At 44.9% G+C, this 22,110-nt stretch overlaps 1 protein-coding gene across 3 annotated transcripts in view; it reads left to right on the top strand.

Annotated features, from left to right (window-relative positions):
* Positions 1-22,110, top strand: part of MPHOSPH8 (M-phase phosphoprotein 8) — a 620,343-nt gene that overhangs the window by 46,881 nt on the left and 551,352 nt on the right. For all 3 annotated transcript variants that reach the window (XM_069639105.1, XM_069639103.1, XM_069639104.1), the window contains exons 2-3: positions 7,111-7,266; positions 9,399-10,247. In XM_069639105.1, the coding sequence (XP_069495206.1) occupies positions 7,111-7,266; positions 9,399-10,247 (1,005 nt within the window). The remainder of the gene's footprint in view (positions 1-7,110; positions 7,267-9,398; positions 10,248-22,110) is intronic.

Genomic DNA, 22,110 nt, shown 5'->3' with positions numbered 1-22,110 from the left:
TTATTTTTGTTTTTTTTTCAGGAGGGGGAGGACCCAAGTTTAAGGCTAGCTGGTACGGTATGTTTACAGAATGAGGCATTTATGAAGGCAGTGATGACTGGGGCTAGCACGTCAGCGCAGTCTTTGACAAGGGATGCTGAGCAAATCTCACCTTTTGAATTTTGACGGTTTCAGGCTTTGGATTAGCTTTAAGACTTCACTTTCGGCAAGGTCTCTGAAGGCGAATTGTGGAGTTGGGTGGGGATGAATCCAGTTGATTTTGGAAACTGCTGGGTCATTGTTGAATATGGCTTGCTGTGAGTATTTTTTGGTTTAGGGTGTCTATTTTGCCTAAGAGTGCTGCTTGAATGTCAGAACACCATGATGTGCCTTTCTCCAATCCAACTCTAGGCGTCATCCCCTCTCATAGGAACTCCCTCATTGTTTTTTTAATCCTGTCAAATTGTCTGATCTCCATTATCTTTGGGTTGTGTTGGATTATGTATAGTGGGGGGAGGGGGTCACCATTTTGTAGTGTGCTGCCGTACCCATCAGTCGTCCACTGCTTGGTTTCCTGTTCACATCTTTTAATCTCCAGATAAAGGTTGTGTTAGCCAAAGATGTTCTCATCCTCTTATATAAACACTCCGAAGTAACTGAACCCTTTTTCATCTGTTAAGAGGTGGGTTTCGGCCTTGGCCCCTGAATCTCTCCGGGTAGTGGATGGATGTATCCTCTGGCCCGAATATAGGTCAAATTCCTTTAGTATCACCATAGCTCTGCCCCCCCTCCCCCCCACCTTAAAGGTCCGGGAGAAGTGGGAGCAGGACCTGAGTTTACCACCGTAGGGGAAAACCTGGTCCAAAATGTGTGTGGCTATTCCAAATGTCTCGCGCGACGTGCTTCTCAAATTGATGCAATTCAATGTGGTACACAGTTTCACATCGCAGAAACTGCATATGATGAATGCAGAAATTTCACACGCATGCCCGAAATGTAAGGGGGAGTCAGATTTCTGGCATATGGTCTGAGGATGTCCGCCGATAATGAGGTATTGGCAGGCAGTGGTTGACAGGCTCAACGCCCTTTTGAGGAGTGACCTGGAATGTACACCCAGGATATGCTTGCTGGGACTACTCTTGGGGGGGTGGGGGGAGGGGAGCGGGGGATAGGAGGGGGTAAGCGCAGTGGAGCGGAGGTGCTCGAATAAAATAGCAGCCCTCTTACTTGTTTTAGCAAAATGCTGCATGGCAATATCGTGGAAGAACCCTAAAGGGCCCTAGTTAAAAAAAAAAAAATAAATAAAAAATAAAAAAAAAAAAAGGCACCAGGACCTACTGAAATAGGCCACTGCAGAAAGGGATGTAGTAAAGTAGCAGAGCACAGATGCGGACTCTTATGGAACTCCAATGGAGCGCACTTCTCAATGACCTACAGCCATCGCCGGACGACTTCCCCACCCCTCGCAATGAAATGTGGCGAACGATGGATCAGTAAAGAACTTGCAAATTTGATGGAACAGAGGCATGGGGATAGCCCAACGAGAGGCAGGGCATGTAAACTATCATGGATTTTCTGAGTTGGATGGTAAGGGAAAGGGGGATGATCTGGGAGGTAGGGGAAAGAGGGGTGGATTGCTGTTGGTATGTTGTATACTTTGTTTGAAATAAGTTTATTAAATTTTGTATCGCCATAGTTCTTGAGCTTGTACAGTTCGTCTATAGTACAATATTATTTGCATATGATATTCGTTCTTCCTTTCCCCTGCAATAGGAATCCCATCTCATCTGTGTCTGGTTGCTCGCTCTAGAGTAAATCGCTCCCAACACCACGCTGATTACCTTCACCTGGGCTGTCAGTTTGTTGTACAGATTTTCACCCTCTCAATGAACCCCCCCCCCCCCATCCCATTCTCCTCAGTACCACAAACAAGTGCAAGTATGACCAGTGGTAGTTGTTTACTTTTTGCCATGCCCAGGCCCAGTTTCAGACGTCTGATGTTCATTCTTGTTGATCTGTTTGGGATGAACCCACATAGTGAAAGACTGCCTATCGGATATCATTGTTTTCCAATCTTTTCGCTAGGACCATGGCCTGTATGACCAGACTGCCTATGGTTAGGCCTGACCCTGAGTCGCACATCGCCACCACGTGTGAAGCTGTGAGAAGTAGTTTTGTGCCAATATTCATCCCAAGGGTTTGTCTTGAGCACTACAAGACAGGCCAGCCTAGGCTTGTGCTTCAACTGACAAGATTAACCACATGCAGCCAGGAATTTGAAGTTCTTAGACTCCATTTTGACACATTACTCTGAATTATACACTTGACATTTAGTTATCAGGTTAATATGTTTAATATCACACTCTACCTTCTAAAAGCACTTATTTGCATCACACAAGCCAAAGCAGTAGCAAATATAACGCAATATACCATTACACCTATGAATAAGATTGCTATGTGAGCAAAGAGCATGTTTGCATGAGTGAAAAACGGAAAAAGTGGTTGTTTTAGTTTAACAGCATGAGTGACCTGGGAGCTATGCTATTTTGTGATCTGCTAGACGCCTTTTAGTCTAAATGCATCCAGCAAGTCCCCACCTTTAACTAATTTTTAGAGCAGAATGTGCTGCACCTGAAACCACGCCTTCCAAGGTGTTGCGGATCCTGCTCAGCTGGGCCTGGCATTCTCCTTCCTGCCACTGCTCTGGACTCTTCCTCAGACTCTTCCCCAACCCCACTTTCTTGAGTCTTCTGCTCAATGGGCGAACCCCCTCCCTCCTAATTCTGCTTGCGCTTTATATTTAAGAAGGGACCAGGTATTTCTGCCTATGTTGCGCGTCTTATCCGCTATTCATAAGGCTAAATGCTTAGTGTCACTTTGCTTGTTGATCATACTGTCTCCTCACCCTCAGTACACCCTCACCGTATGTAATGCCTACTGCTGTAATGTATTCATGTACCAAGTATTGTATTTAATGTACTTACCTACTGTAACGTACCTTTGTACCAAATGAGCATACTGTTACAGTGCCACGATGCCCATGGGCAGATGTGCGCTACACAAATTCAAATAAATAAACTATAAAAGACGGGCTAGTATGTGTTCTGTGACTGCCTCCCTTATATTTAATGGGCTTTGGTTCAGCAAATGGATAGGGACTTGCTTTTGAAAGTTTGCTTCGAAGTCTTGCAGAGCGAGGATGTGTTATCTGTGTCTGCGCATTTCCTGTCCCTGCCTCTTTGTGCAGTTGACTCGGGAAGCTACCCTTCGTGGTTTCGTGCTCTGCTGGCACAGGAAGACCGAACTTCCTGACCTTTCATTAAGCCAAAATATTATTTTTGAAGCAAGTGTGTGCACCTGCTGTCTAAAGCATCTGCTGTAGACCATTATATTGAATGACCATGTTTAGCAACTGTCATTAACAATCAACATTTGCCAAGTCACCTGATGTGTGAACAAGCTGTTTTACCTTAGGCCTGTTATGACAAGTATTTTGGTTTCCACATTTATCAGGGAGATGGGTCTATATGACCCACAGTACTCCCTTGGCTTACCCTCCTTCGGTGTCACCACTACCGTTTTAATTTCCCGGAGATGCATTTTATTACACCTGTACTATCCATGTTGACATACCCTTCTCATATACCATTTCCTCTATCTGCTTCCCTCGTCTCTCTGTACCCATCATGCTTGTGAACCTATTTTGGTCACTTCTGCCCCCACCCTTTCCCTTAAATTCCCCCTTCTTACCCTCCCCATACTCCCCCCCCCCCCCCCGCCCCCCCACTGTGAAGTGTCTGTCGCCCTGAAACAACTCCCAACACTACTACCCATTACCCAACTGTATCCAAGCCCTCCCCTGTCCCGCCTCCATCCTGCTTGCCCCCCCTTACCCTCCTCGATTCTCTCTGAGCAGCCCATTCCTGTTGCCCCCACCTTCACCTGCAACTCTCCCAGCCTCCGCCGGGATCCACAACTCTGTTCTTTGTCCCAGTCGACCAGTTCCATCGCCTGTCCTGCACGCTTCTTTCCGATCTACTATTGCTTTACTTAACAATTCTCAGTCCCCCAAGCTACCACCTGTGTCCACTGATTGGCAACCCTCCGGCAGGCCTTACTGCACTGCTGAGCCAGGGTCGATTCTACAGATCGTTCCATCCGTGCCCACTTCAATCTTGTAGTCTTTGTGGAGCTCTCCCAGCAGCCTATTTCACAGCTGGTGGCTACACCCCTCCCCCACTTCTGTCAGTACCTGTGATATATAGTTATTTTGTCATCCTTGTGGCCCCTGTGATCTGTATTCCCAGGCTCGCCAACCAGTCCAAGTCCTCTCCTGGCACATCCAAGATCTCTCTCTTCCACCATCTGCGTTTCGCTGGGAACACCAACATGTACTTGAAGTGATTGTTGCGCACTTGTCTCTCTTCAAAGGATCGCATTGCCCTTTACACCTGCGCGGTATAGTCTGGGAAGAACATGCCCCTAGCGTTCTCTTCTTTGATAGCCCACTTAGCCTAGTTTTTGAGTCTTTAACCACCCTCAAGACCTGCGCCATCATAGTTTCCTCGCACTCCACATCAGCTAGGCAATCAGGGACCTGTCTGGACTTCCCTACATGGGCGTGTGCTTGCGGTTTGTCCGCATTGCCCGTAGTATACTTCTCCATAGCTCTTGCCGGTTTATCCTTTACCATGGTTGTTGTTGCCTTGCCTGCCCCTATCTTGGGTATCTTACAGCCACCCCACTGCTGTTACTAGGCACTGGCCCATCCTCTGGACCCTCTCTATTGTATTTAGGGCTATCCTTGGTCTTTTCTTAATACCACTGCATCCAGCAAGTGATACCTCCCCGCCGTCTCACTTCACCCCCTTCAGGCCACTGTTTGACTAGGACTTTGGTCCGGAGCCCTGTAGCTCCTGCTGCTCATCTCCTCCAGGTGGGCTCTGATTCCCATCGAAGAGCTCCCTTCCGTTATTGTGACTTTATCCCTCTTCCTTGGTGTCCGCTCGATCTCGCGACCTCTTTACTATTCTCTGCACCCCGTTTCCCAGGGTACTACAGGCGGCTCCCCCTCCAGTCTTGTCTTGGTCCCCACTCACTGCCACCCCTCTGGGCCTTTCCAATGGCATACTGCTCTCCACTGGCATTGATCGCCATTCAGGATGGTGGGGTGGTGAGGTGGTGAGAAGGGCCCAGCTACTGCACCTCCTCCCCATGCAATTGTAACTTTTCAGGATACAGGGGTGGGATGGGTGGACAAGGGAGGCCAGATGCGACTAGCACTTGGTGTTCGGGGGTCTGGCTGTGCTGCGATCGTGCCACCTCCTTGATTTTGTCAGGCGTGGCCAACAGAGCTCCGCACCTCCACAATCCCCGAAATCCAGACGGGATCCGCCACACCGATCAGGCTTGAATATCGCTGCCAGATGCTACTTCGTTTCTGCTTCCGAAACCGAGGGTTTGTTCCCTGCTTTGTCATCTCGGGACAGATGCTTGTAGAATTTCTTGGGAGGTAGGTCGGAAGCAGTAATTTAAGAACCCATTTTCTCTGCAGCTCCCAAGTTCTTATTTTCAACAACTAACAGTATCTTATGCTTGCAAAACAAGCTGTTGTTCCATGTAGATGTGCTGTCACATTTGTTTAGTTGATGCCAAAAAACACTGTGGCAAGCAGAAACGCGCAAATATTCACACAATTGAGTAGGCGGTGTGGCGACATCGTCGTAAGCGTTAACCCCAGCACATATACAGTACTCTGCAAACCAGAAGAACCTGTGGGATCCCCCATTTGAAAATACTCGCACAAAAGGCCATACGAACGCTTGGAAGATGCGCAGAATTTGATACACATATCCGAGCTCACAAGGAGCGCCTGTGCGGCGGCTTAGTCGCAAGTGGAACCTCAACATCTAGACTGAACCCTGCAACGTGACTTAATTGTGACACACATTTGAAAAATAATATTAAAGAAGACGCACAAATGCATGAGACTGACTTAGGAATCTTCCTATTATATCCGAGGGATTGACCATCAAACTGGTACATTCCACATGTTCACAGTCCAACGAATCACTGTACCTATCGTGGAAAGTGTTTTTGTAAGAAGGCTTGCCTTGAAAAAGACCAAAATTGGTCGAAACATGTGTTGGCAAAGATTGTACCAAATCAAAGCAGACATTTTGACTAAACACAGGACTGCATTGTGTAATCCATTTTTGTCATCAACTAAACCTATGTGACAGCGCATCTCCATGGAACAGTTTGCTTTGCATTCTTAGACTAGGTTGGGGTAACCTAATTGGTTCCATTGGATTGTGGCAGTAGTTTCTCTCATAATTTCGAACATTGGCTGCTTTGCCCGAGCGCGCATTTACCTGACAGCCCATGCTCTTGTTTTAGTATCTTATGCTTGGCTAGCCATAGATATTGAAGTTTTGAAAATCCGCGTAGGGGGCAAAGGGAAAATATTCTTCATATAAAGCAACCAAATTCATTTGATTGGTTCTAAAAACCAGATAACTACTCCGTAGTGCTGTATAATGACCAAGCCTTTTTCTTCAACTTTCTCTTGTCAACTGTGATATAGTTGATGACTACCCATTGTTGACTCTTACCAATGCTGTAACCACATACCTTTTTACGTTTGTGGAACATTCATAGGACCCTGTGTAAAGTTAACTTCACTTTAACAAAGGAGGTAAACCTACTACCCTAGGGCTTTAAAGGCCTGGACACATACGGTGGAAGTCTTCAAAACAAAAATCTCACACATGTGGCACTAAATTAGAGCAACTATGTTGATGTTATTTCTTTGTGTGTATAACCCCACCAGGCTTACATTGTGTTTAATTCCTGTGAAGTACGCCATTAATTCCCACGTTTTTGGACCTATTCCCTTTGCACATGTCATTTTAGTTGCATCATTTTGAATCGTAATGTTTAACTCTTCAAAAGGTCAACCTATAAATTCACAGAAGAACTGTTTCGGATCTGATATTGGGAAAAACTTCATAGATAAAAAGCATAGCTGTGCTTAGTGAAATGACATTGAAGAAAAATTAAAGTAAAGCATTGAAGTTCGAGTGAAATGTTCTTTTTCACAGAGATCTTACTTTGTGTTTTTTGTTTCAGGGGGAGGTGTTGTACAGAGTTCGGTGGAAAGGCTACACTGCTGATGAAGATACTTGGGAGCCGGCATCTCATCTTGAGGACTGTAGAGAAGTGCTGCTAGCATTCCGAAAAAAACATTTTGAACCCAAAACTAAGCCTTCCAAAAAAGAAACACAGGCGCGTTTCTTCCTACCATGATCTATCCTGTTGTCAATGGTCTTATTTTAATTTTCCTCCTAACATTTGCTGTATCGTTTCCATGTCTGTTCAGAACTGGATATTTTACTTGTCTTCAAATCTTTTGTTTAGCTCTTTGGGTAGGCCCTCCCTAGTTTATTCAAAGTTGGCATTCGCTAAAATGCGGTTATGGTACTAATTTTCTATTATACATCTGATGTGAGGGAAGTGCTAGTAAATGGTAGTGCGATTATACCTCTTTTCCAAATGCCGCTTTGAGTTGTTTCCGTGTTTGGGTTGATAACCATGAACATTTTTCGCTCGATTTACACTGAAGCAGATTATGTGCACTGGTGCCATGTTTAGGGGTCTAAATTGCCACGAGTTGGTAGCCTTTGTGCTTGTTCTTCCAGCTAGACACTTCTATACGTCTTAATGCATATGGTTTTGTCTGGTCTGTAATGTCCCAGTAAAAACAAAGAGGTGTTGGCTGGACTGTTTTGAATTAAACTTAAACCTCTGGCAATCGCTCTGGTCAACCCTCTAGACCATTGTTCTTCTGCCAATCCATTGCAGAAAGTGGAAAGACCCTATGCAAATCAGGCTTGGTCCCACCCCCAATGGGACAGTCGAGCCCAAACTGCTAGGCCACATCCCTTCTGCACGAGACCACAAGCATCCCCAGATGTTTTTGACTCATTGGGTGTCATCAGTGAGGAGTAGCTTGTCTATGCATACCCGTCTCACTCGGGGGTGACAAAGCAGAGAGGTGATGCGACATAGTAGTTCGGGCTGGACTGCCTCTTTGGGAGTGGGACCAAGCCGGATTTGCATATGCTCTTTCCACTTTCTGTAATGGCTTGGCAGGCGAAGAACAATGGCCTGTAGAGTTTCCCAGAGCAATTGCCAGGTTTAATATTAATTCCAAACCTTCCAGCCATCATCTTTTTGTTTTTGATTTTTCTCTCCTGTCCCACCAGGCTGAAAAATGAAGATGTGGGGTCTTGCCCAGAGCAATGCTGATGGTTTCAGCAAAACAAGTGATCTTTACTGTTCAGTGTTTCATAAGTCACCTTATGTGGGATGGTATGGCCAGATGTGTGTCCCATCTTGCATCCCCTAGAATTCCACGCTGCTGTTCACTTGCTCCATGGAAGCCAAAATATGCCTAGGGCTGCTTATGTTCACCTGCAGAAAGTATATGGCCAAGCAGTTGGGCATGCCTGCCTTTTTTGGGGTTAGACCAAGCATGTTTATGCATATGGCGTTTCCCTTTCTGTGATGGCACAAGTGTGAGAAACTGTGGTTTGGAGGGTTGCTTAGTGCATTGCCAGTTGTTCTGACGTATTCACAATCTTCAATCCATCACTCTTCAGTGTCTCCATATAAACCACCACCAGGAGTTGAGCTAGAGTCTGTATCACGCAAGTTGGTATTAAAATATGCTTGTGAGAGTCATGGCAAAGCAAGGCACACAGAATGAGCATGGCTTGGGACATCTCTTTAGAAAGTAATCAAAGTTACCACGTAGACCTCCTGAAGGGCCTACAAAAGACATCAAGGTATAAAGTTGTACATTTCTCTAAAGCACCAAAGAAGCCAACCAGTGCAACCACAACAAAAAAGATTGTGGCATAAGAGCCTGCCATGAAAGGAAGTGAATTTGTAAAGGGACTCCCTTCCCTCCTATTGGAGCTGAGGCCACAGTTGGGCTTGTGCTATCCCAGGTTTGGACCATATTAAACGATTTTGAGGCCTAGGCCAAAGTAAATTTCCTTACCCCGCTAGATCCATGAACCAGAATCTCTGGTAGCCACACCTCATAAATTGACCTGCTACCCCAGCATGGAACAAAATATGAATGTGTAGGCAATTCAGGTCCCTGTACCTTCTTTTTTCTGTAATCGGAATAATTAACCAGTGGTATTTCAAGAGTAAAATAAGCAGTCCACGACAAACGTGCATGTGTTCTAGCATTAGCACAGGATGCTTAGCAACTGTCCTCTTGTGGAAGGTATGGGTGATTTATGCAACACCTTGATTAATCTAAACCTGGTTTGCTGAAGCAGGTAGTTTCAGCTACTTTTCATTTATACAAGTCCTATTAGTAACATTACTTTCTCTCCCTTTAGAAGCTATCTTTGCGTGATGATGTTTTTGAGGCAGACTCTGACAGTGATTGGCAAAGTGACTCAAAAGAAGATTCCACCCAAAAGAAGAAAAATAAAAAAAATAAAGATGATGCCCACGAAGAGATGAAAAAGAAAAAAAGTAAATCTGGAAAGATGAAGGATAAACACAAAACTGAAGCAGAAACTACAGATGACTCGCTGGTAGATTTAAAGGCGAAAAAGCGGTTATCTGAAGGAAAGGAAGATTACAGTGAAGTGAAAAAAACTAAAAAGGAGGAGTCCAAAGAACATAAGAAAATAAAGAAAATTGAATCAAAGGACACGAAGGCAAAACTAAAAGATGAATCGAAGGACCAGAAAAAGCAGAAGAAAGAAAAGAATTTGGAGAATCAAATGGAGACTGAGGAAAGTCCACAAGATTTGCTGTTGGAAGAACCTCAATCAGAAAACGTGGAAATGCAGACTGTTTCACCAGAAGAAATGCCAAAATCCAAACCTGATTGTGCTGAACAAAAAAACACTTCAGTAATTGCCGAAGATGAACAAGCAGATGGAATGGCAAGTACTGATGAGGATGAAGTTCAGGTGAAGGTAAAGAAAAAGAAAAAAAAGGAAAAAATAAAGAAACATGAAAGACACAAGGAGGAAGTAAAACCAGATGTAAAATCTGTTGAAGTGAAAGAGGTGCATGTTGAGAAGAAAAGTGCACATAAAAAGCAACGAATTCTGGAAAAAATCAAAGCTGTAACCGAGATGAACAGGCAATCTTTGACTGCTGCTTTTGGGCAAAAGAGTTCTAGACTGGGACCTGAGGAGAAGAGTCTAAAGTCTGCAGACTGCATTGCAGAGGTTAGTTACTTTTGTTATTAACACATTATTCTTTGCATCATAGCAGCAATTCTTAAATGGCTTTCTTGTTCACACACATTTCTCTTCCCCTTTCCCCCAGCCTCCATTATGCATGCATGCCTCGCCTCACCCCCCCCCCCCCCCCCCCCCACTCTTCCTGATGGTTTTTAATCCAGCGTCAATGATGTCTACAAATCTCAGGAATCCCTCGACGGTGTCAACTACTTTTGCATGGGCAGAAGCAAAATTTGCCTCCCTCTGCAAAGGCGGCTCTGAACAAGAAAATATTTGCTTTCTGTGAAGAAATGTAGTTTGTTTAACTAGTCCCTCGTAAGTCGACTTAACATGCCATACCAAAATATTTGTGTGTACTTTCCAGGAGAATATTTAAAATGTCTGTAAAGCTGGTCGGACCGAATGAGGCTTTAATATCTCTTTGGGTTAAACGCGGTGGGTCGAGTAAATGGGGGAGATGGAGAGCACCATGGAGGGACAGGGCAGAGAGATGGAAGGTGGAGAGAGGGAGAGAGGGAGAGACAGAAAAACTGCATGATGAATTCACCAGGCGGCCTAGCAGCAAGACTGCCGCGGACTAATCTGGTGCACGTCCAGCAGCAGAGAAGGAAGAAGGGCGACTCGAGGGATGAACCCCTTCTCCGGAATACGAGGAAGAACCTTAAGCACCAGTCACAAGGCACTCCTCAGGGCCAGAGCTGTGACCTTGTGTTAAGACTGGCTGATGCTCTGCCGGCTTCGGATGCTCATGGCCCTGGGTCGCGGAGTCAAGGGTCAGTCTGTCCTGCGATGGTCTGGCCCTCGGATGTCTTGGGATGTGCAGAGCCTGGGTGTCCTCTCTGGCTGGGGACTTTATCACCCATGGCAGCCGAAAAACAGGTTCATTTGTACCTGGGTCACAGAAAAAGCGGTGTATACTTGCTGATCGGTCTGCATATACCAGGCAGCTGGTGGACTCTATCAGGATGTCTGTGCAGGGGATGCATGATTTCAGAAAGGGGCATGGTCCCATAGACCTTTTGCTAAAAGAACAGTTGTGGGAGGCTGAACAGATCGCTGCACTGTTGAGGTTTGACCTGTGGTCACACAGGCCAGCCTGATCTCGGCAGCAGTGACACAGCAGACACAGAACTGCACTGACAACACAGACTTAGTTATCCACCCAGGCACAACATACAGAGCTGGGATCACCCAGACAAGCCTCCCACAGGCTGTGAACACAAGGCGGTGCGAGCTGGAAAGTGATTTATCTGTCAAAGAGTTTGCCACCATACACCTCGTTATGCTGGGCATTAATACAATTCTACTTGTATCCTGTAATGCAGCCTTTTTGCCCTATTGACAAGGAATGACCAGAGGAGTGCATTTTGCAAAAAAGGTTGTCGTCCTTGTTTACCTCGAAGACTTGCACGGTCAAATGACCATCCCATGCACCTCTGTGTATGTTAGAGAGGAGGTGGCCATGGGATGCCTGTATCGCAGGACTGGGTACAGTAGTTGGCCTAAAACAGGTTCTGTCTGGCATATGCAGATGCTTGTCTGGGATAGTGTGGATTTACTGGTATTGTACAAAGACTGTGTCTGAACGGTTGCATGAACAAAAAGTTCTAAAAATGCTACCACCAAAGGTTCGAACACCAAAAGTTCGAACCTTTGTTGGTAGCATTAAAGGTAAGTGTTTTGTGTTTTTTTTTTTTTTTTTTTTTTTTAACGGGGGGGGGGGCTGCGGGGGTATCCCCCACAGCACCCCACTCACTATACTGTGTGGTATAGTGAGCGGGTATTGCGGGGGAAACCCCTGCAGCCCCTGTAAAATGAAAAATGACCCTGCGGCGCCGGTTCCCGATCACGGAAGTGACGGGGAACTGGCGCCGCAGGGACCCGGCTTGAAGAAAAAGGTAAGTGTGGTTTGTTTATGTTGGGGGTGTGGGTGGGGGTGTGTTGAGGGTGGGGGTGAGAGTCATGGGTGTGTTGTGGGTATGTACGTGTGTTCGCATGAGAAAGCCGCAAACTTTTGGTGGTTCGCACCTTTCTCATGCAAACGTTCTGGCTGCGGCAAAATCAGCCGTGGTCGGATCACGTAGATCAGATTTACTTCCTTTTTATTAGGCACTTTATTAGGCCCCTTCATGAGTTCCTGGGTGTGTTCTGAGGGATGACCAACCATTGGCTTACCACTACTCTGTTGGAATAATGTTTGATGTGCAATTGGGTTCTGTTCACTCACGGGCTCCCAGGGGATAATGCTGAACCCCCCCCACCCCGCTTCACCCCCCCCCCCCCCACCATCACCTTACCCACCCCGCTCTACTGCTTGAATTCTGCACCTCCCTTCTGCTCGTGGAAGGACCAAAGCTCTACACCAGCGTCCTATGGCACTCCACCGAATCCAGCCGACAAGATGGAAACTACTGATGTGCTCTTTCCCTCTGACTCAATGGAGACAATTGGATCAAAGCTCCTGCTCAAAGACCCAATCTCTCTGAAGCCCCTTTGTCTGCAGCGCCTACTCCAGAAGTGGGAGACCCTTCGCTGCTGCGATCCCAAAAGACTGTGCTGAACCAACCAGATTTCTTTCATTCGAATACATCAGGCAAGGACCCTGGTACCATTGCCCTCATCTGAGAATTTACAATGTCCTGTGCTGCCCTGTGTCTTGCAACTGCACTGCCAAACTTGACACCCCTTTGGTGTGCCCTTCTATGAATGTCTTGGAGTCTTGTTAAGCTTACCCCAGCCTCAGAATCCTGTGCCTCTGGATGATGAAGGGGGAGAGGGTGGTTGGAGGGGGCAAGCGTGCAATGCAGACTACCACTGACTTTCAGCCTTTTAAGCTCTTATGGTTTGGTCCCTCCACCCGAGGACTTAAATCTCAAATAATTGTACTTCCTGGTGGGCTTGTGGTCCCTTCTGCACGAGTGTTGTTCCTGGAATCTACAGTGGTTGCCTAACTATGTGCACCATAGCTGTCTCATGGCACTGCAAATTGATTGGCACAGAAGTGCTTTTTTCAGACTGTCACTCTCCCTTTTCTCCAACATTGCCCGCAATATTTTTCTTGACTTGAATCTTCCTTCAATGGTCCACCAGAACTCCAGAAACGACTCCTGTGGGTTTTTTTCTTTTTTTTTTGGCGACTGTTGCCCAAATTTGAACCTCTGGTTTCCAGTGGTCTCTAAATCCTTCTCTGCTCTAGATGGGGGGGGGGGGGGGGTGAACGTATTTTACTTGAACGCGATTGCATTTTCCATCTAGGAAAGCCTCTTTTTGAACTCTTCTGAAACAGTTTTTCTTACCTGTGCTAATGTTGCTTTTATTTTTACAAAGTCTATTTACCTAGTAGTGTGGTGTTTTTATCCCATGCCTTTTCATATATAAAGATTTATTTTTTTATTTCAAAAGAATAGTGTGCCGGCATTCCTTTAGTATGTGTGTACTGTACCAGTTAACCATCCCACACCAACCCCTGAGAGTTAGGCCTTGGCTGCTCTGCCAAACTGCCACTTGGTGCGTTTCAACGAATCGATGGGACCCCCAAATCAGAAAGCCCACAGGGCTTAAAGAAAATCTCCATAAACACTGCTCAAAGCTTTGACAAACTCAATAAGGTTAACTTTGTTCCTGTAGGCATTGGCGATTGTTGCCCAGGTACTGCTATGATGGTCCTATACGATCATCGTATGGCTATTACTACCATATAAGTGGTATTGTCATCGAAAAGCCATGTACTCACCTTTTTCCAGTATGCTTGGCACTGCCATCCTATGCAAGGTGTGCTCGTACCATATTACCATATGACATGCTTTTTTTTTTTCTTTTTTTTTTTCCCTATGCACAGCTTTTGATAGCCAACAAATCAGGGCTGGTTGCCACATTGAAACCTTCTTGGACCTAACCTCTGTAATTTATTTTTCTGTGCAAGAATTGAGGATATGGTTGCAACTGTGAACCATAGACACCCTTTCATTCAGCTGGTTACATCAGGTCATGGCCACTCTGAGCCCTCAACCTGGAGTCTCAGAAATGCTATGTGCTTTTAGGGAGCACTCCCTTTCTGCCATGACCTAGCCTTGTTGTTAAGTCTTACTAGACTTCTAAATCCAGGTCGCCCTTTTAATGGACATCCTGCTGGTGAACATTGTTTTGCCTGGAAACTGAAATGGAACTTGTTGGGACAGTTTTTCAGAAGTACAACTAAGGGCTTAGTAAAACCATTCAACTGAGGCAGTATAAGACTCCACTCTTAGTATAATTCTGTACCACCTGAGTTTGTTGGTAGCGAAGACCGAGCAGCCAGGCTTATCTTAGGAGGGGGAGAGGGATGTAGAATAGGTACAAATGAAATTGTAATCTAAATGGTCCAAAGAAATGCTGAAACACTATGCATTGTAAATGGTTTATTTATAAATCAATTCTAAAACAGAAAAATTTGTATTCTTTGGTCTAACTGTTGATGGAGTTGCTAACTACCTTCTGTAATATTTAAAGCTTTATCCTCCAAAAGAAAGGTAGTGCGTCCACTTTTTGTGGTCTATTTTGGGTTTCCCCTTTTTTGTTTGTTTTTATTATATATAATGCGCATCATACCCTAGGGTAACAGGGCGCAACAGTTAAAAGTATATGCAAAGCTTAGTTACACCAATGTACACAGTTACATACAGGTCCTAGTTACAATATACATATACAGGGGGGTACATATTTACAGACCTGGTATGCAAGGGGAAAAATGCATGAAATTTCTGGAGAACCTTATATACAGGATGAAGTCTGGTGAGACAATTACAGCTAGCATATAGATGAGATCATCATATTAAATGGTAGGTACCAAGGCGGTGGCTGGTCAATTCTAACAGTATCCTAAGCAGGGGTTATTATTGCTGGTTATTAGATTTCAGCCATATGAAGATGTTTGATCTAAACTTGTGGTAAGGTTGGTCTATTCTCAGACTGGGAGGCAAAGAATTCCATAGTTTGGCCGCTTTCACCAGGAAGCTATTGCCTCCAATAGTGGCTCGTTTGAAGACTGGTATGGAGAGTTGATCTCTGTAGGCTAGTCTCGCTGGTCGCGTAGAGGTCTGTTTGTGGAATCTCTCTGCCAAGTAAATGGGTGCAGCGTTATTGAGAGATTTGTGGGTAAGCGACAGTTTTTAGGAGGACTTTGTCTTAGGTTGGGAGCCAATTGTTCTGTCGACAAATCTCTGCGATGAGGTCTCTTATGGAGATGCCTAACGCCGCTCTAAGGGCATTATTTTGTAAGATTTAGATTCTTTTTATGGTGGCGTTGGGTGATCCTAGGGAGAGGGCACGACAGATGTCCAGGCGTGACAGGATGAGGGCTCTGGCCAGAGTGATGCAGCTACTATCGGAGAGGAATGGCTTGCCGGTGCGTATCAGTTTGCACGTGTAGGCCGTGGAAGATGCTAGGGAGTTGACCTGTTTAGTGAATGAGAGGTTTGAGTCAAGGTAAAAGCCAAGTGTTTTTACCTCGCATTCTACTTTAATGATGTTACCATCGATTATGAATGAGGCGTAATTGGAACCTAATTTTTTTTTTAGGTTGGACAGGGTGCCCAAGATAATGAGTTCAGTTTTATCATTCCGGTATAGACCATGTATGGCCATCCATGCCTGGTTGATAATATACACTCTGTTCACCAAGGCCAAATGGGTGATACCGAGATGATCCAGATCGAAAAGGGGCTTAGTGAAAATATTGTAGAGTGTAGGCGAGACACATGATCCCTGGGGCACACCACAGGTGATGGGTATGGGGTCTACAGCTCCTAGCGGCCAGAAAACCCTCATTGTTCTACCATTTTTAAGAAGGATCCGATCCACGTAATGGCATCATCCGAGAAGTGTGCTGCTGTGTTTAGATGGTTGCAGAGAATAGTGTGGTCGACTAAATCGAAAGCAGCTGAGAGATCTAGGAGGGGTAATGTTGATTTTCCACTATCTTTAAGCTCATCAATTTGGGTCTTTTAGGGCAGTTTCCGTACCGTGCTGGGGACGGAAACCTGATTGTCTGGCTCCTAGCAAGTGGTGTAGTTCCAAGTGCTTCTGTATTTGAGTATACGCTACCTTATCCAGGATTTTTAAGAGTAAAGGCACAGTGGTGATAGGTCTATAGTTGGTCGGTGTGGATGGGTCAAGGGTGTTTTTGAAAATGTTTTCTTAAGAGTGGGATTTCCCACGATTGTTTTAGGTTAGTGGGGAATGATACCGGTAGAGAAAGCAGCATTAATGAGTTTGGTAATGAAAGGCGATGGGTCTCGGGCAGCATCCTTGATAAGCTACGCAAGGCATAGGCCGCCCTGACAGTTGGTGTAAGGAATAGAATAATTCTTTCCATTTCACGAATGGAAACTTTGAAGTTGAATCGGGTAGATTTCATCAGTGTTGGGATTACCAGTTATTTTGGATGCCGAAGGGTCGTTTAGGGCAATTCTTCTGCAGGAGATTTTGTTTTGTAAAGTGGCTATTTTATTAGCTAGGGCATATTGGATATCTTCGCACCATTTTTTTGTCTTTTGTGCATGTGTCAGGCAATGCTACGGGGTCTCTATTTCTTTGAGAATGGTGAAAAATTCCTTTGTTAGATTTAGCGTGGGATATGAGTGTGTGAAAGGATATTCGTTTTGCTAAGCATATTTCTTTTTTGTATAGTGAGGACAATTTGGTGAGTTTGAGCTTGTTGGCTTCTGACGGGTGTTTTTTTTCCATGTGGCCTCGCAATTTCTTTTTTGTTGTCTTAGATTTTTTAAGAGAGGTGTAAACCATTTATTCAGGTGGGTTTTCTGCTTACTTGGTCTCAGTTTGGCAGGGCAGTTTTTGATACGGAATCACAATTATACAAACAGAACACTATGCTTGACGCTTCAGACCAAGCATAAACCCTATTTGGAACACCTGTAGTTCTAGGGAAGTCAAACTTTTCATGCACATTCAGTGTAGGTCACACCTATTCTTGGGGAGTACAAACCAATGGTTACTTTCAGATTTCATTCAGTAATACAAGGGCAACAAATCACATAATCGGTCAACTGGACAATATACGTTTTGTGGATAGTCGAACACTTATTCCAGGTAGAGTAAAAAACTAGAACTACTTTTGTGATAAGCTAAACTAGGTGAGCAAAATCTAAGGATGCAATATTCAATTACAGGTGCTTTTGAGATCAGTGAAACACAGATTGAGATAAGCAGTAACTCTTATGACTTACCTTGAGTTAGCTGTGTGCCACCCAAAAAGTAAGTAAAACCCATATACTTTTTCCAGGAGCTATCGGCAACTTGGGGCAGGTATAACCCGAAGATTCCTTTTTGTGTCTGTCTAAAACAGACCAGGAAAGCAAAACCCAATGTTACACTTTATGAATGATCAGTTATTCTAGGTAGGTAAAACCTAATGCAGTGAAGACTGCTAACCGCAAGGCAGGGGAAGCAAGACCCAGTTGGGGGACACTAATACAATTATCTTAACAGGAATAATAAAGTAAAACCAACAGCATTACTTTTGGGAAGAGGCACAACAAAATCACAGGTAATATATCCTTTATCTACAGAATGGCGAAACAGTTTCTAAGGAAATAAAGATGTTGCATATACTTTTCAGAATAGTGCAATCCACATTCAAGGTAAGTAAGAAGTTTTGTAACTTTTCACACTCAAGAATTTGTCGCCAACCAACTTTTACAAGTAAGTAACTTTTAAACACTTATTCTCTTTTCTTGGCTGCTGGGGAGAATTCTCATTTCTGTGCTAATTCAATTCAACCTTAGACCCCCAGCTCTTTTGCTGGACTACAGGATTTTTTTAATTTTAACCCTGGAGTCAGTGAGCCCTTTTTCTCACTCTCTGTATTTTGATCTGACTTGGATTGTCTGTTTCCTTGGTTTTTGAAGTCTAACAAACTCCATAGACATCTACTTTTTGTATGGTGATCGACCGCACCTTTAGTGCAGTGTCACAAAGAAATGCTTTGGATTTCTCTTAAGGTTTAAATACCTTTTCTTGGGTGAACTACTGTGTCTAAGAAGAGTAAAGTGAAATTGACTTTACTTAGCTTCTCTCTTAGTAGATCAGCGCACCCCATCTTATGTGGAGTGCTGGGGGGGCGTTATTTAGTAGCCCCTTTTCCTACTTACTCGTGTAGCATTTTTTTATGCTACCCTCACTACTTGATGGCAGTGGTTTAATTTTCCTACCATTGTGCTCTTCTACCACAGGCTAAATCCTCAGCTGCAATGTAGTACCCATGGGTGACCATTGTGTCAAAATGGCCCGGTCGCCTTTTTTCGCCATTTCTTGTTTGTGAGGTCTCTCTTGGGTTTTACTCTGCGCGCCAAACCAGGTTTTAACCCTGATGTAGTTTTGCCTTTGGTGGGCTTCAGTACTGAAACCCACCTCTGGCTCCAGTGTGTCTGACACGGCAGGATGTGAGGGAGGTGCCCGCAACTCCCCTGTCCTTAGTCTCCTTGGTTCCCTGAATGCACCCAGTCATGATTGGCTGGCTGTTGCAGGACAGCCACCCTCCGTTTGAGTGACATCTAGGCTGTGCATGAATGGGAGCAAGCTGCATAAAAGGCGAGGCTTCTTGGACTGAAGACTGAGTCGACCACTGGAAGAAACATCCGATGAAGGAATCATGAAGAGAAGCTTGCTGCATCCTCATGAACCGTGGAACTGCCCGGTGAAGCCCTGTTGCTGTGCTGAAACTCATTTTTCCTAATCAACAAGAGAAGCTCCGGATGGACGACTTCTTCCCTTGGGTTAGTGGGACCAACTAACCCTGAGACAAACTCTGCTGGAAGACCTTCCCCAACTGGCTGTACTTTTTTCGGCTACAGGAACCGAGTGCCAGGGGTCGAGAAATCCATAGCCGAGTACAACATCTGTAAGCCAGCCAAAAGCTCCAGGAAGATCCTGAGACCCCTCCAGAAGCAGAACGACCCAAGGTCGTGCCTCCTCACCAGTGCTGGACTCGGGAAGTAAAAGAAGCCCAACCGGTGGCCAAAGATCTGAGGTGGTGCTATTGACCGATGGCTGAAACCACAAAGTGCCGCTGACATGAATAACGCCCGTAGCTGCCGCTGACCTTTGAATTGCTGTGCAGGAGTCCTCCAGACGTCCACCCTCTTGTCCCCATGACTGAGGCCCAGGAACACAGGATCTGCATCACTGCAACCAGACAGAAGCCAGCTGGATCCTTTTCTTCTAACCAAAGGTACTGTTCTGACTTTGGGGTACTTGCCTCTTTGCCTGTAGCTTGATTTTCTCAGTTGCGATTTGCAGTAGCTGATTTTCTAGAGTTGATTAAAGCTCTAACTTTCCCAAGTGTAACAGCTTGTGTCCCAACAGTGATTTTTTTAAACTCTCTAACTTTGTTCAAGACCTTTTTTGCGATCTAAGAAGTGCCTCAGCTCCATAGACTTTGCTCCAATTGACTTTTTGTTATCTAGACTTCATTGGAAGATTTGAAAGTGCTCACATTCTCTGAGAAACCTGGTAACCTTTTTTCCTTTTTTGCCAACCTCAGAATTTACCAAGTGAAAAATTGATCTCTAAATGCCAATTAGTTAGTGAAAGGCCAATACTGTCCTAGTTAGTGAAGTCACCTCAGGGTGTAGGAAGTGTGTATGAAGCATCTCTAAAGAGTATCTACTTGCTTCACTTGATTCTGAGAATGTATTTGTCCACTCTCTATGAGGAAGTTGCAGTCTCCATGTATAAATCAAACCTGCTGCTTAACAAATTGAGATTTATATGTGATGAGTTACTGGCTCTCTCAGATGTTGACATTGACACCCTTATACAAAATCCGTTGAAAACTAAGGAAATACTGCAATGCATGGATTGGATCAGAACTATTGAAAAAATAATTCTAAACTATCATCTCCATTGTTGATTGATAAACCCAGATCCTTTGTGCCTCCAATATCTAAAGAAATCTACAGATCCGGTAACCCTATGGTCCTCCTAAGGTTAAGACTAAACCTGTTACCAACTCTGATAAATGTCCCCATACTGTACCCATTTCCAAACTGACACCTGTGACAAATGCAATTCAAATGTAACACAGACTTATGATTGAATGTTTTGGAATTTGGATTTCAGCGTTTTGTCCATGACCCTGTTTTTCTCTGTTTTGGACCAGATTAATTTCAGGGAATGAAGCTTTTCTTACGTCTGAGGTGGTTTCTGTCCTGAAAGAACTCCATCTTGTTTCTAAATAAAAAAGGGGCACCCATTAGTGTGCCAATAGTTTTATGATCGTAGTCTTGAGGTTTACTTTCTGTTTTTTTCTTTTTCCTTCATCTCTTATAAGAACTGTGTGAAAAGTCATATTTTACTGTCTGATGCACAATAAATACAAACATTTCAAAAAGTATTTCGAAGAGTATTTTTTATGGTTGCACATTGCCCGTGTTAAAGAATGCTTAATAAATAATTATTTTACTGGAAAACCTTGAGTGTAAGTGTTATTTACAGCAGTGGGACTGGGTGAACTGGACTAGAGGCTTCACAAAACTACACAGGATTCACAAGAGACTTAAGGTAAGTAAATACCCAAGCCAACACAGTACCTCAGCACAGAAGTTTATTTTGCAGCAGGAGAACGTCCGGATCTGCAGCCAAAAACCCGGTCGGTGGAGTCCTTGTTGTGGTGACTGAAAACAGGACCTTGGCAGGGACTTTGCAGCAGGTATCAACGGGGAAAGCTGTAGGCAAGGTTTTCCTTGCGGCTGGATGCAGCTCTGTGGATTTGGCGCCTTTTTCAGGAGCAAAGAAGAAGACAGAATATTGGCGGTCGGATTCTCGCCTTTACAAACGTCCAGCACTCTGGTGAGGAGACTTTTCGGACTTGATTCGTGCCTCTGGAGATCCAGCAGGATGCCCACGAAGTTTCAGCGAGATTCGGAAGACCGTGAACACAATGGCGCGAATTCCAGGGTATTGGGGTATTGCAGCCCTGCAAGGTCGCAGCACGGCGTGGGGTGGTTCAAAATGCCGGTCCTGAGTCTAGTGGGTCTCACCAGGCTCGGGGTCGGCGTTTTCGTAGTACCCACGCCGATTGGAAGGAAGGTCTATAGCAGGCTTGGGTTACACAGCAGGCTCTCCGGCCGCTGGAAATCATCTCAGTTGCTTTTCCTTCATCCTCTTCGGTTTTGGTTCCAGTGGTCAACTTGTCTGCAGCTTCCAGGTTGGGAATATTTAACAGGAATTACAGCACAGCTTCTGCATTCTCTCCCTCCATTTTACAACAAGGGGTGGTCTGGCTGTCCAATCAGGACAGCCAGCCCCCCATTGGGATTTGTCCCCATTCAGACAAGGAGGAAGACAAAGGGCTGTGGTGTTTTGGACTCCTCCCTCACTTCCTGCCTTCTGACAGACTGGAGCCTGGGCAGGGAGTTGAAGATAAAACTTGCACAAATGAATTTCCTGCCCTGGATGTCGGGGGAAGGAAGGACAAACACACAAATGTCAAAACGAGACGGGGGCTCATTTTGGGAAAATGAGCACCCGTTGGGTGCCTTTACTACAGCTGTGAGCACAGCCCGCGGTAAAGGTGCACCGAATTAGTAAAAGGTATAACTGCCACCAGCCATTGAAGGTAAGCTTGTCCCTGTAACAGAATTAATTTTAGTGTGAAATTGATACATTACATCTCCCCAGCACTCCAGTGTGCTGTTAAGGTGCGGTGTGCTGGTTTCATCATATAAAATGAAAAAGGGATCCAAAGATCCATTCGACCCTTGGGAACTGTAGTTATCTCAAGGTTAGCCAGAGAAAGTTAAAAGAGGAGCCTCTAGGGCAACCCAGCAACAACAGGCACCTATTGCCAAAA

This window comes from Ambystoma mexicanum, chromosome 7q (genome assembly GCF_040938575.1).
Source record: "Ambystoma mexicanum isolate Mex_15411 chromosome 7q, UKY_AmexF1_1, whole genome shotgun sequence".
Lineage (NCBI taxonomy): Eukaryota > Metazoa > Chordata > Amphibia > Caudata > Ambystomatidae > Ambystoma > Ambystoma mexicanum.
This window is presented reverse-complemented; position numbering and strand designations above follow the sequence as displayed.